General features: G+C 42.5%; 1 protein-coding gene across 4 annotated transcripts in view; it reads right to left on the bottom strand.

The window, feature by feature from the left end:
• Positions 1-9,044: 9,044 nt before the first annotated feature.
• sh3gl2a (SH3 domain containing GRB2 like 2a, endophilin A1) overlaps positions 9,045-15,514 on the bottom strand; it is a 31,523-nt gene continuing 25,053 nt past the window's right edge. Inside the window, exons 6-10 of one of the 4 annotated variants that reach the window (XM_076727706.1) lie at positions 15,277-15,435; positions 14,414-14,517; positions 14,197-14,312; positions 13,558-13,572; positions 9,045-11,770 (exon numbers count right to left, since the gene is read on the bottom strand). In XM_076727706.1, coding sequence (XP_076583821.1) covers positions 11,538-11,770; positions 13,558-13,572; positions 14,197-14,312; positions 14,414-14,517; positions 15,277-15,435 — 627 coding nt within the window. In that variant the 3' untranslated portion in view covers positions 9,045-11,537. Of the gene's footprint in view, positions 11,771-11,845; positions 13,388-13,557; positions 13,573-14,196; positions 14,313-14,413; positions 14,518-15,276; positions 15,436-15,514 lie in introns of those variants that run through there. The other 3 variants (XM_076727705.1, XM_076727708.1, XM_076727707.1) reach the window with 3 other exon arrangements.

Genomic DNA, 15,514 nt, shown 5'->3' with positions numbered 1-15,514 from the left:
GCTTCAGCTCACAATGGCAGTGTGATGGGTGTGACTGTCTCTGGGATTAAAGCAGGAGAATAGATCCAGAAACGGACAGGTTCCACCGCCTGGCTCGCTCTGCGGCGAGACTCCTCCTTAACGCCGAGCGGGGGAGTCCTGCAGCTCTTAAATGTCACCCAATCTGAGGCCTGTTTTTGGACTTAGAGCCACTTTTGATGTTAAAGTCTGCCTTTAAAGGTGCCACGATTGAGCCACATGAGCTGATGAAACACCTTTTTTTAAGACTTCTGCTGATCCCCCCCCTCAGGTTAATTGATTTGTTTGTGTATCAACTTTTTGTTTGGGCCTTTATTTGAATGGACTGATGGATTTGCACACCAAATGTTGTCCCATGGTGGTGCTTTGCATGCCGTGCGGCTGGCCCTTAACCTGGCACCATTTGTCATGAAAGCCCTTCTCTCTGGTTCACTGTTGGCTCACACTTAAAAACCTTTTACAAGCTCAACCACTGTGGAGAATTCATGAGCAGGAATAAGCTCCACTGAAGTTAATGTGCTCAGTCCTGCCAAATAACTCTGCCTAAAAGGCCTGTTCTTCATAAGCCGCCTGGTCGACGGTGAGCCCATCGTTCTGCCTGAAATAAGACAGAAACTCTCCATCGTCGACTTTTTCCCCGATCGGCTGAACGGCAGCATCTTTGTGTCTGCAGGTGTTTTGTTTCTACTATTTAAAACTTTTTATTTGTTAATATACTTTTGTTAACCTTAAAATATATTTCATTAATATTTACATCACTCTACACATCTTTACAGTCGAACCTTTGACTTTTGTTTTTCCTGTTTTGGGTCCTTAATATTCACCTCAAAACGTCACCTTTGTGTGTTTTAAGCGTTTTGCCTTCACTGTGTACTCCTGCATGACGTGACAGTGACACATTGAAGAAGTCAGATCAGACAAATTGCTCCTTTTGTCACCTGGAAATCATTATGCAACAATGCAAAAGGTAAAAGTGTTGTGAGCTGGTTTCATTTGTCTAATTAAACGAGTTATTGAATGAAACTTATCTTTGAAGAACCACAAACCTTAATGGAGAAATTCAATATCTCATTAAGTTACATTACAGTACTTGCCAGCTTCAGTAGCTTTGACACGAAAATGAAGGATGATCACAGTAACATCAGAAATGTTGGTTCAACATCGACCTTCATTCAGTGAACGTCCTTCTCAAACTACCCACAAACAGTCAGATCTGCCAAAGCGTCTCTCACCACCGTGATCCTCCCAGAACTGAGGACTCCAGCTTCTCTCTGTGGAACATTTCTGAATGAACTGACAAGCGTGAGTGAGGCGAAACTTCAAGCTGTGTGATGAACTTTATTAAAGGATTAAAACTCTGGAAATAAAGTCAGTCTGCAGCGCTTTTTGCTTCTTTCACTCTTGTAATATTGAAGTGAGCTGAGTGCCATTAATGGTCCATGACGCTGTCCTCAGGCCTGCGTCTGTCCTCATGGAGCCTCCTCGGCCTGCTGTCCAGTCCCTCTCCCCCCTGAGAGGGTGAGTCCTGACACTCTGCAGGTTATTCGGGGTTACAAACGCAGGATTTCATTTTCACACTCTTTGTGTTTCTCTTTCAGATTCCAGCCTGTAAGCCTGAGTGACAGAGACCCTGGTGGGGGGACGGAGCCGGAAACAAACTCCAGTCCTTCAGACTGACAGACAGGCGAGGCGTCAGACCCCCGGAGACCCTCACGGTATGATTAACAAATATGCAGGAACACACACACACACATGAAGACACTCCCCCCTCCTGCTGGCATGTCTTCCAGCCCCCGCCTCCTCTCCTGTCGCTCCCTCCATCTCTCCGCCGCCGCCGCCGCCGCTGCAGTCGTATAGCTGCCTGACCTGTCTTACTGCCTCGTTTGTCATCTCCAATCAGTCGCTCTTTGAGCGGCTCTGACAGACAGGGGTATTAGCTGCCTCTGTCTGGTGTTGAGAGCTGGGCTTTCCTGCTGAATAGAGAAACTATGTATGAACGCCACAGGAAAACATGTAATGACACACACTGGCACACTCCCACCGACAGCTGCTCCTCCGAGTGTGTGTGTGTGTGTGTGTGTGTGTGTGTGTGTGTGTGTGTGTGTGTGTGTGTGTTGACTCGATCATAACTCTTTCATTGGTTTATTTCCTTTGTTTTGTCTCCGCTTCTCTTTATTTCTACTTTAATGCACCTTTATGTGTCGTCTTTTCGGCTGTGTGATGAAGTTTGTGTAAGAGAAGGAGAGAAGTGGAGGAAGTACTCAGATACTTTACTTAAGTACAAGTAGTCATATTATAATACTCCATTACAAGTAAAAGTATGTACTTATCACCAAACTGGCAGAACTTTGAGTTCTGTTATTGGATTATTAACACTGATGCTTTCATGTGAGATTAGTTCATCTCGGTTCTTTTATGCTCTGTCGGGTTGTTTAATTTACATGAACGCATCATTTTTAAGACCATCGTATGTTTTTATGTAAAATCTTTAACTGTAGCAGACAAATAACAAGTAGTGGAGTGAAAAGTAAAATATTTCCCTCTTTAGTTCTAAAGCCAAAAAAAAAAAAGTTTCACCATCATGTGTATTTGTACTGTATATATGACACATGTCACTACTGCCATTATTCTTCTTATTTTTATTATTATGGAATATAACTGAGGATAATATCTCACTGAATTTAAGAACGATTTTGTATTTTTTATTTTTTATTCCCTTTTCTTACTTCTTTTAGATTTTACATACAAATCATTTGATCAGCTTATTGATTATGATGCAAGTTTCTTAAATCAAACTGCTCAGAAGTACATGAAGTCAAAACAATCAATCTGCCTCTAAAATACTGAATCATTCATACATCAGATTCATCTGCCAATAATTTAATATAAAACCATTTAACTCAGACATTCTGCTGCACAATGAGTACTTTTACTTTTGTTACTTTAAGTCCATTTTGCTGATAATATTTTTAGTTTTCCTTAAGAGTGTGAATGTAGGACTTTTTAATTATTCTTACATTAAAAGATACTAAATAAAACAATAAATAATAAATAAAACATCTGAAGCTTCTTGTTATGACTGAATCCTTTAATCAAAGGAATAAAATCACTTTACATAAAAAGTAAAATAATAATAATAATAATAATAATAATAATAATAATAATAATAATAATAAAAAGTTTAGCTTGATAGATGGTCTCAGTTGCCAGTTTATTAGGTACACCCAGCTACAACTAATGCGGTCTTAGAAGATTTACTTATGTTTTTAGAAATAAAAGCCATTTTTGTGACTTCACTGAGACGGTGGAAGAGATGACAGGAAATGTGGGAAATGAGAAAGACGCAGCGCAGCGTTCGTTTGTTGACTGACTCAAACTCCGGACGATGCCGTTCGTGTTCAGCGTCTCAACCCTGAAGCTGCTGATGTTCACCGCATTAAAAAAAACAGAAACGTGACGTGTGCTGCCTCTTCATAGGTGTCAAAATAGAAGAAATAAAAATTAAAAATGCTGTTAAATGTGCTCTTGTGCCCCGGCGAAGACTTTGTCCACCCCTTTTCTAACGAATGAGGGTTTGACTGAACGCTGGAAACACGTGTCAGTATGACACAACACACCTGAGCAGCACCACAAACCACAGCCTGAAACACGCATCAGCACAGGGACTCTGCTGTCTGTCACTGCTTCAGCTTTCAGCTGCGTGTACCTAATAAACTGGCCACTGAATGTTTGGAAACCTTGAGATGTTGAGTAGATTTTAAAATAACGTATAAATCTTGAGAAGTTCTTGGATTCTGTAGATTTCTTTCGTCATTTCTTGCTCTCCTTCACACCGCAGTACATGCAGTATGTACAGTACCTTTTCCCTGTGCGAGGAGTCGTAGAACCAGTTTCAATGGACTGCAGCTCGCGGGAGGCGGCCTACCTGAGCCTGATGCTCATTGTTCCCTCGGCCTCAGCCAATACGCGGAACACGTCTGTAACCGGTGTGGGTGTCTTGCGGTCTGCTGCGGTTTGGGGTTGGCCAGAAAGCAGATGCAGCCTGCCATTCATGCATTAAGAGCTGCGGCTGATTCAGGTGTCAAACATGATGGAGTGGCTGACTCCCCTGCCCGTTTAAGCTTGCCATGGTCGGCTAGCCGAGCGGCTGACTGAGTGTGCGGCTCCTCGCTCCTCTTTACACGCAAACTAAATGAATCGTTCAATCCAACTGGTGCAGACAGGCCAGTTTAGCTGGATTTCAGAGGAGAAACTTTCTAATCTTAGATCAGAATAGCTGGAAATAAACGTATGGAGGCAACTTACAGGCAGCCATTGAGCCGACATGCTTTTCAAAGCTCTGAGTCAGTGCTGGTCAGGGTTCATCAGGCCTTTAAACGTTGTTAGAAATGTTGAGCAGCTACGTCAGTGACTGTAACCGTGGGCGGCGTGAGCAGACACAATGGCTGTGAGGGATTTTTGGGAAGCAGGCTGCTGTCTGTGGGGCAGCGTCCAAGCAGGCCACCCACCAGGAGAGAGGGTCTGAGGAATGCTTTTTACCGGGCTGCTTGTCTTTCTGCCGCCCCCTCCTCTTCAGACCTACTCTGTGTGTGTGTGTGTGTGCGTGTGCGTGCGTGTGTATGTGTGTGTGCATGTGCGTGTATGTGTGTGTGTGTGTGTGTGTGTGTGTGTGCGTGTGCGTGTGCGTGTGCGTGCGTGTGTGTGTGTGTGTGTGTCTCAGGAGCGCCATCACACACATTACCTGGAGGACAGGAGTGTGTGTTTGAGCCTGTGAGGAGTGTGTAATCGGGCAGTCGGCGTGTTTTGGTTTGCCTGGACGTGGATTTTCGCTGTGACCACCACTGCTGTGGTTTTTTATCCGTCCTGCTGACAGATCATCGATGCAAAGGCTGCACAACCTTTTCTCCTCCTCCGGTCCTTGATAAGCTTTGATTGTTTCACGGGGAACTTTACTGAACTTCTGTGAAGTGTTGAAGGCTCATGAAGCCTCGTGTGGCTCCACAGGGAGCGCTGTCAGATCTGACAAAGTGCCTCAAGTGACGTCACCTGAGCAACGTCTGATGAACTACAGGTTTGACCATTTAAAAGAATCAGAGGTGAGGAGCTTAAGATAAGATAAGATAAGCTAAGGTAAGCTAAGCTAAGCTAAGCTAAGATAAGTTAAAACTTTATTGACCAGACCTCTGTGGACGCTCCTCATCTTGAGGCCGCATTAGCTGCTGCTAGCGTAACACACACAATGCTCTAACTGAACTGTTGGCAGTTTGAGTTGCATTGTGGGTAATGTAGGCGCCATGTTTTAACAGGGGAGAAGAACGTGTGAATTAAAAGCTGATTTTATACTAAAACTTGAAATAAAACCCTCCATTATGAGTCTGACGCTGTTAAACGAGCGCTAAGCTGAATCGATGATCATTTTTAAACAGAAAGGCCAGAAATGAACCAGCTTCTTAAATGTGAACATTTGCTGGTTTTCTTCATACTTTTTGAATGTTTTTGGAAAAACAAGCAGCAAGCATATCTCAGCTTTTGCTCTCTTAAGTTATGATTGGAATTTGTCTTCATTTTCTGACATTTTTTGACTGATTAACTGAGAAAATAATGATCAGATTTATTGTTAATATATTAAATACTTTCTGTTCAGAGTTTTTGATTTTGAGTCAAGAAGAAACTTCCTGTTCAAAGTCAAACTATAATTCTGACTCAGTTGCAGATTAACTTTCAGTCAATCGCTGTGGCCCTAAAAACACCAAAGGTTCCACTTCTTATTTTACGTGTTAAGAAGACGAGATGAGCCGAAACATTGATCTCTGGAACAGAAAATAGAGAAGTATCCCTGCATCAGAGTGTTTGACTCATGTGTTTCTTCTTTATTTATTTCTTTATTTATTTAGTATTAAGCTGTAACCTCTCGATACACAAGTGGCCGATGACGTCTCGTTTTTGGCTCCAGGCGAGAAAGACTCAAATCTCAAAGACCAGAACGCTGGAGGACGCTGGTCTCTGCAGTACATGTAGAGACTGATTAAAACAAACAGCATTAAATGAGCATTACGACGGTTTCTCTTTGTGCTTGAGCTTTGGCTAAAGTCACAACCTCCAGCTCTTTTCCTGCCTTCGTCTCAGGAGTTTTTTTTTTCTACATCCAAATATTAAAATACCAACTTTAAGAGAAACTTTGCGTTCAAAGTTTCTGAACAAATTTAGTTTTCTTAGCCCCAGAAAATGCGTCCTAACCTTCTACTTTACACGCTGGTATCGAGATTTGTTTTCCAACAGAACACCTGAGAGCCACAGTGAAACCACACCTGATTCATAGACCTTCAGCCTCTGATTAATCTCTGTCCCTGTGATCTAAGTGACCTCATTCAGAGACGGGGACCAGTTGAACTGGAGGTGGATTCTGCAGAATCTAGATCACAAGTGGATTTGTTGTGCACGTTAGTAATTGAGGGATACTTGTGTGTAAATGTGTGTATTTAAAGAGGTTTACAGCGTTCAGGATCAGCTCTCCCCTCACACCTGAGTTTCAAAGAGAAGAAGCCAATAAAAACAGGCAGAAGTACGAGAAACGGACTCATCATCAGTCACCTCAACTCTGCAAAGCACCACTGAAACTCCACACTGAGCAGTGTGAGCTTGTCACCACTAGAGGATGCTTCACCTCAAGGTTTTGGAGCGAGGCTGGGCAGAGAGCTGGCACTGTTTCACAAACAACACTGAGCAGGAGACGCCCTGTATCCACAATATCCACCTGTACACATATGCCGGTGCCAGTTACTGAAGCTTGTGGTTATTCTAAGTGTTGGTAGGTTTATCTCACCTGCAGCACGTCAAACACGGCGTGAGCTGTGTCTATATTTGCCGTTGTCACTGGAGCGACAGGCTACAGGGTGTGTGAGTGTGAGGACGACATGCTCTGGTGCTGCTCTAAAGACCTGGCTGCTTAGTCTGCAGCAGGATGTCACAGCAGACCCCACGAAACTGGACCGGCATCAATGCAGCGTGGCACTGTGTGTGTGTGTGTGTGTGTGTGTGTGTGTGTGTGTGTGTGTGTGTGCGCAGGGTAGAGTGAGAGCAGGGGATAAACTGTGTGCATGAAGAGAGGGTGTAGTCACATTGACTGGTGGTGACAGATAATGGGTGGGGACCAAACGCTGTCACGTCACGTCTCATGTTAACTGTCATACAGTTACAACCTCGCAGGCTTATCTGAGCTCACAGATCTTCACTTCCTCTTATCTCGTGCAATGAATGTGATGAAGTGTTACACTATCAAAGTATTTTAAAATAAGTTATTCATTTTATAAGTTCAGCAGAGCAGCACAGCGTTGTGTTTTTTTTCATTACATCTGAGTCATTTAGTAAAATTAAGTCTTTATCAAACTGTACGTTTGCAGCAGTTATTCCTGAAAAGAACAAAGTTATATTTACATCTGGTCAGAATTACTTTGTAAAATCCAGTAAATATAGTGTTGTAAGGAGGCAGTGATGCACTCAGGAGTCTGGTTTTACACCACAGTGAATCCTTCATTAATACAGATGGACGGATGTTGCAGCGATGCTCACTGGAGTAAATGTTTGTGAACGTGTTGCATTGAGTTGAGAACTTAGCCTGCCAGTTTGGGTCTTTGCAGGACGAGTTGTGACTAATGAAACTGTGAAAATTGAGAAAAAGCAAGCGTGAAATGCTGCAAATGAACCACAAAAAGTTTCAGAATGTTCCTTCAATCCAACAGGAATTTGCTCTGGCTTCGGTTTGTCTGTGCTGCTTTAATCACGTTACGACTGCATATTTTTAGCATATCCCTTTATTTCTGGTGGCATTGAAGAAGCATTCAGATTGTTTAGTTAAAGCAGCTATGATTGATGTTTGTATATCAAATAACATGAAAACGATGTGAAACTGGCTACTTGTCACAGAGAATTATCAGCTGACTCAGCAGCTTTCATTGTTTGGATGTTTGGCTTGTTCTCAGCGAAACGGCGGACAGACACAGTTAGCAGTTAGCTGGTTAACGCAGCGAAGCATCTGCCAGCTAAAGAGCTAAAAGAGCTAAAAGACAGTGAATATTGGAGGTGGTCAGAAACTCGACTCCAAGTGAACGATAACGCTACAACAGATCAGTTTAAAAGGTCAATATGTTAATACGTTAATAGAGTTTCGACATCTTGTTTCCACTGCCCCCAAGTGGCCAGAAAAGTTATTGCACGTGTAAGTAATTATACAACAACACAAAAAATACTGGTAAGTTGTGCATTCAAAAGGTTTAAAGTACTTTATATGTGATAAACCTCTCCTGCCCGTGTGACACTAACATGTCTTATTTCTTATTATTTCTGATGTATTCATGAGGAGGTGGAGCTAATTTCCACTACTAACAGTATCATCGTAGTTTAATCAGTAACGCTGCATCATGTTTTATACGGTAACCACGTTTTGTTTGTAAAATCGTGACTTTGTCAAATTAATGTAGTGGAGTACAAAGTACAATATGTCTCAGTGTACTGTGGAGAAAAATAAATATGGAAATACTCGAGTACAGTGTTGCAGTACTTCTACTTAAGTAAAGCTGCTGTTGGTCTCAGTGTTTACTACAGCTCTCCTGTAATTCTTCATTTCTACAGTACAGGTTGTATTTCCCAGCTGTCATATGTTTCATATCTTCTGCCTTTAAGATGCTCCAGCTGTCGTCGTGGCCTCGATAATGTTGCACTGACAGGATTATTAAGACGTTTCAGGCGTCTTGGAGGTACAAACGAGATTTTCTTACCTGACCTATTTTCTTTGCGTTTGGATTCTTGCAGGAGGACATGAAAGAACCACCAGGAAAATGAATAATGCATCCGTCTTTGCTGTTCCTCCTCCATATTCTGAAAACAACTGCTCGACACAGTGGTAAGTAAACCAGACGTTTGGCAAGATGTGGAATTATTTCACACTTTAAATCGTGACACACCTCTACCTGCCACATATCTCTGCTTGAGGCCCGAGCATCTATGAACAGAAAGTCAGCAGGGCAGTATTTCTATTTCTTGGTATTTATTTGAATAAATTACATTGACTTATCACGTTTTTTTCCTTTACATCGAGCATACAGTCTTAGAATCCAGTGCAAGAATAAAAGAAAACCAAAACGGAAAACAAAGAAAAGAAAAACAATCCAAAGACAATCATGTGCAGCACAGACTCCCTCCTTTCACACTGCTTCTGGATAATATACTGTATATATACAGTACATCTATACTGTATGTGTATACTTTTGTCACAGTTACAAAAATAAGATACGTTACTGTAGATGCGCGACTATACACACAAGGTGAAAACAAAACACAGAAAAGCTGTACAGTCCTCATTGAGGGCAAAGATACACACGATTGTTAAAAAAAAGTGAAAAGAAGGAAGGAATTGTATTGCCTTTAAAAAAAAAAATAAATATATGACCTTCAAGCTGCATCATTATTCTTCCCTGGCCAACAAAGTATTCTGTCTGTTAAAGTTGTGCTTCCCTTTAAAAAAAATACTAAATATGGGATATTAGTTGATTTTGCATCGTTCATTGTAATTTGACTGAATATAATGAGTTGGTCCTTTGATTAAAGAGACATCCATGTTTGCTTTAATGTTGAACACTGTCAGAAACAGTATATCTTAAATACCTCGGCATCGGAGGTCCTCTGCAGCCCCGCCCCTGTGCATAACATGAACAGTATGCAAACCCAAAAACGCACCCCTCCCCTAAAATGCACACACAACATCACTACAACATGGGTGAAAAATAGAGTTACTGCCGCACAGATTATTCTGCAGAAGGGTTTACACATCGTCGACACGTCGGCAGAGAATAAAAGCGCAGGGATAACGAGTGCAGTGCAGCACGTGACTGCTCAGCTGACTGCAACCAACAGGTACTGCAATGACTGAGCTGGGTTTGATTTCTACATTATCAGATACAGAAGGGACAGAGATCCCACACAATACTGCATCCAAGCACAGAGCTGGTTAGAGGGAATCAAACAAGGTAAAACCGAGAAGTTTTTCTGAGGTCTAACGTGACACGTAAAGGGTGAACCAGCTGCTTTTAGTCCACAATACGTTGGAGGAAAAGGTTTTTTTTTTTCAGGTAAGTTGCATCATTTCAATCGATAAAACATTTCCACCAAGACAAAAAGAAACAACTCCTGATTCCGTTCAGCCGTTTGTGCACTTCTGGCTATGTCTACTTTCATCTTAATCAATGGCTTATAGACAGCTAAACTACAGAATACTAATCGGACTAGTGGGGATGCAGCAAACAGAGCTACGCCTTCAGCTGCAGACAGAACAGTTGCCCCAATGTGCAGATAAGTCCTACAAGTTATTATATCACAATACATCGACCATTTTTCACACAAGCTGCTGATAAAATACACGTTGGAGGATTGAAACTTACGCACCATAGTTTTCTTACATCACTTCAAACTGTTTAAACTTCACAACTCGTGTTTTTGCAAATCATGTCATCACTCCACTAATCACTGGCTCAGATATGTAATGTCACACACTTAAGAACACAGTTTCACACCTCCTAATGAAAATACCAAAGAACTACAGGTTGCATCTTCACCCCGTTGCATCGCACAGATGTACTGACACCGTGCTGTCTTGTTCTTGAAGCTAAAACTGGATTTGATTCGGGTTTTTTGCAGGTAACTTTGGTATCTAAATCACATACGACCGATCACGCGCACGTTGATATGCAAAAAAATAAAGATACTATGAGTGACTGTGGTTGTTAGTTATCAGCTAAATGAACCCGTCTACAACTTCTGCCAAACGCTGAATAGTTAAAAGGTGAAGACATCCTTTGGACAGAATTTTTTGAGCATGACAGGGTCGCGGTTTCTCCAGAAACTGCCCGAGCGTGCCAAGAGACGACTACCATTAAAAGAGGAATACTTAAAACGAAACAAAACCAGCTCAACATACTTTTTTTTTCTACGATAAAACGTTAAACACTTGAAACCATGCTTGACCTAGAGTCTCTAACAAACATGACGCACGTGGACCAATTTTTTTTTCTAGTATGTGAGAGAAAAGCTTCTATCTACTGTAGAGGTTTCCACAAAGTACAGTGAATGAGAGAAAGTGTGGTTTTGTAAAGCTGCTCTGATAAACCTATGACGGACTGACAGCCAACGTAAACTGAGACAAAAGCCGGGACAGAGATGGATGAGACGACTACGGAAGCCTGAAAGTGCCTCCTGGGATAAGGGGAAGCAACGACATCAACGCAAATTTTTCCTCATTTACAGCTTTTACGCTCAATTCGTGCATACTTGCGTTAATTTATCACCAATCGTTGTTCGTATCTTCGCTCGTTATTGTGTTGTTGCTGTTTTGACTCCTGTAAAGCGGAGTGCAGGTGGTTGGTAGGAATGTTTAGGAAAAAGGTTACTGGGAATACTGGGGGGGGAAGGAACTGGAGGCCTGGATTTGTTTCGCCACTGTTGCAGACACAGCTGGTGGTGGTGATGTCCTAGTGGGGCAGCGGCACCAGGATGTCCACGTAGTTGATGGGGAAGAAGCCGGAGTTACCGTGCAGCATCCCCTCGTACCAGTTGTCATCGATCTTATTGGTCAGGGTGATGATGTCGCCCTCCTTGAAGCCTAGCTCACCTTCGTTCTCGGGGTCAAAATCGTAGAGTGCACGACAGCAGGGCTGGTCCATGGGGGCTGGAGAAGTGAAGGAAAGCAGAGTTAGAAGAGGGGCTGGAGGAGGAGATGCCATGCTGCTTATAGATTAGAGACATAATGATCAGAAGAAAAGCTTGTCAATGGCTCACCTGGAGACCTGGCTGAAAGAGGGAAAGAGGAAAAGAAGAAGCAGAGAAGTGGAGACAAAGCAAAGGGAAGAGCATCAGTGACTGGAAAATAATAAATGATAATGAGGCATTCAGTGTTCAAAGGAATTGATCTACATTTTGGGAAATACATTCATTCTTTCTTTAGTAAAGGATCAATACAATTCTCATATTTGTGTGGTCAAGCTCAAGCTAGCAGTCGTCTAGCTTAGCTTAGCTTAGCATAAAGACTGGAAACCTGGTGGAACACAGCGACTCTTATCCCCTGCGTGGGGTAATTGAAAATATTGTTTGAAAACCTTTCCGATAAAGTTTGAATCTCGCCTTTGGTTTGCCTGTTGAAGTTTGTTTTTGGTGTGTAATGGACTCATTGTTGCCCCCTGGAGGACAAACAGCCTCTACACTTGTGGATCTGACTGCTGAGAACCTGAACAGGGCCAGGGGAAGCAGCTAGCCTGGCTGTGTTCACCAGAATCGGCATCTCTGTGGCTCACTAATCAACACGTTAAATCATGTTTGTTTCACCTGCACTCAAACCAAAGTCTAAAAATGACAATTCACCAAATATTTAGGGACTATTTCTTGGCAGTTTTCTGACAACAAGCTGAGACTCCAGGGAGTTACTGACCCCGGCCAAGACTCAGTTTGGCACTCAGCGCCCCATAAAATGAATTAACTAGTGAGCGTAAGAGGTGCTGATGGCCGGTTTTGTTACCTTTGGACCTTCAGAGCCAAGCTGGCTCTGCTGCTTTTTCCAGTCTTTATGCTAAGCCAGTATGAATCTTCTCTCTGAGCGAATAAGCTCATTTCCCAAAATGTCAAAGTCCTTCAATTATAAAAAAAAGACAAGCAATTTGATAAAAAGACAGACAAAAGAGAAATGAGGGGTTAGACAGAAACAGCACTGCAGACGAGCTGCACTGCAGATGAAAACAAGACAGAAATACGCTTCCCCACAGGTCCATTTAAAGGTGGATGAAAATAAGAGTGATGGAGAGGATTTGCATATCTTTCCATGTCACCCTTGCTCACCTGGAGATCTTGCTGCGAAGGGGAAAAGAGAAAACAAAGGTGAAAAAAGAGCAGAGGGGTTTAAGTGTAATAGCATTTTCTAGATGGGTAAATGGTGATGCGTAAGAACAGAAGGTGCAGCAAAGAAAAGGTCCATAAATAAAGCAAGGAGAAATGCAAGTTAGACAACCAATAGGAAGGAGCGGCAGAGACAAAGAAACAGGAGGGAAAGACAGACCAGAAGGTTGACAAGTGAACGACACAGAAACGGCAAATGCTCGTCCGCCGCTAAGCTTTTCATTGTCACTGCAGGTCTGCGTTCTCTGAGCAGTGAGCGGACGGCACTTGTTTTTCTGCTGTTTGTTTCGTTTCAGTGCAACAGTTTTCTCATAAAGAGACGAACAAAAAGTGTGAGTCGGACAAAAAAAACAAAAAAAACAAAACGAGAATGACAAAGTGATGGAAGAGATACTGTATCTCTCTGGATTCACTTTTGCCTCACCTGGAGACCTTGCTGCAAAGAGGGAAGAGGAGACAGCACAAGGGAGGATTGGGGGGGTGGGGGGGGGGGCAGAGAGCAGTACAAGTAGTTTTAAGTGTGAATGAAAGGATGCTGCTGAAGAAATGAACTGATGAGCACAAAGACGGAGAACCATATTGACAGATAAGTTTGACCTGGCTCACCTGGAGACCTCGCCCCTGGAGGAACAAACAAAAATCAGAAGGGGAAAGAGAAAAGTGCCGGCTTGTATTAATCTGTTCTGGACTGATGGACACTCTGTTCAGTACAGGTAAGAAGTGAAACGTTGGGAAAAAGAGTTAGGAAAAAATACACTGTAAATTCTCAAATATGTGCCTTTTTATGAAAGCACCAGGCTTTTATTTGAGACAGGTTACTAATTTCCTCCTTCACAGGATTTTAGTACAGAAACAAATCATTGTTTAATTTGGAAGTAATGTCTTTCATGTAAGTTCTGCATTGTTGTGTCCAGAAAACTGTTGTCTGTGAAACAAATAGAAAATATTGAATTCTGTTTATATTTACTTTTTACACAGCATCCCATGATATTATTATCATTATGATAAATCTACTGCAATTTTCTCTGTCTTCTCTGGCTTTTATTTGAGAATTTACAGCAAAAAAAGAAAAACGTAAAAGGTTGTTAAAGGAAAGAAGCCGATGAATTAATGGAAACTAGCCCCGAAACTGTCCTTCACAGGGAAGAACCTCTGCAGACCTTACTGATTTGTCTTCGAGTCACTCGAAACGGCGTATTCACAGCACCAGGACTCGGTCCTGGACGTGTTTCTGAGCAGTCTCACCTGGAGAACGAGCACTGTGGATGCCTCCATTGTGATTCTCACTGAGGGAGAAGTCCAGAGACGTTCGTGGTTTCGCAGTGAACTCTTTCCTCGGTTTATTCGAAGCCTCTCTTATCCTGCAACACGGAAAACACAGAATCCCTCAATGCACAAAAAAAATTCCATGTGTTATTGTAAGTACAGCCAATAACGTAAGGAAACAAGTGTTCGCGCTAACCGTTCGTCGATCCTACTGGAGAGCTGTGTGAGGATCTCAGCAGACCGGCTGTGGTACTCCACCTGAGCATGGACCAGTGCAGACAGCTGGCTCACCTGTTCAATCTGTCGAAGATGTGCAGGGTCCACTGTTACATATTCACACCGTGAACGCTGGTACGTGCTATGACAATGTGCTGCACAGAGCGCGAGCTACCGCAGACGTTACAGCCACAAAAAGCATGTGGATAGTGTAAAGATAAAACATTAGACATGAGTAAACAATTAAAACAAACAAACAATGCACATGAGTTAGAAACCATTAACAGAATGATTAAGACCAGAATCCACACTGTACAAACAATAAGTCACATGATCGTCCTCAGCACACGAGCTTTGCAGAGCTGTTATGGAATTGTCGATATTCGTTTCTAAGACGAGAAGTCTTTAAAGTGCTCATAAAAATGTCATTTTGAACATCTGCAACAGAACAAAGTTCATGTGCTGAGGAACGCCCTGCGATCTGAAGGAAAGCTCCAGAGCAGCTGCTCATGGGCTGTGTGGTGAGACAGTTTACCAGCGTACAGGATCAACTGATACACCTGAGGGTAGTATTTGTCTGATTTTACAACCTGAGAAACAATGAGTCTCTTTTTAAAGTTGCTATGCAAATAAACTGCAGCTACATTCAGCAGAAAGATCCATGGAGTCATGTTTCAAAGCACCTGGTGAACTTAAGACCAACATTCAGTCCAGTTTCTGCTGTTTCCCCATTACATTCATCAACTGTTTCATAGGAAAAGAAATATTTTTAAAACGTGTGTCCATTGTAGAAAAGATGGAGAGCAGTGAATTGATGTCAGTGGTGAGTTAAAGCATCCTTACGTCGCTCTCCAGCAGGTTGAACATGCTCTGCTCAGCAATCTCCTTGGAGTCGTCGAACTTCTCGAGCGCTTGCTTGATCTCGTCGTCTGTCACTTTGCCCTGACGCTTCTTCTTATAATCAAAGTCCAGACGGCGACCCTCCATTTTCTTCAGGTGATGCTGCAAAAGAAGGCCAGACAGTAAATCTGAATCCCCGACCAAGAGACGACTTCGATTACGAGTGTTTTTGTCTTTATTG

Source organism: Chaetodon auriga, chromosome 4 (assembly GCF_051107435.1).
Source record: "Chaetodon auriga isolate fChaAug3 chromosome 4, fChaAug3.hap1, whole genome shotgun sequence".
Lineage (NCBI taxonomy): Eukaryota > Metazoa > Chordata > Actinopteri > Chaetodontiformes > Chaetodontidae > Chaetodon > Chaetodon auriga.
This window is presented reverse-complemented; position numbering and strand designations above follow the sequence as displayed.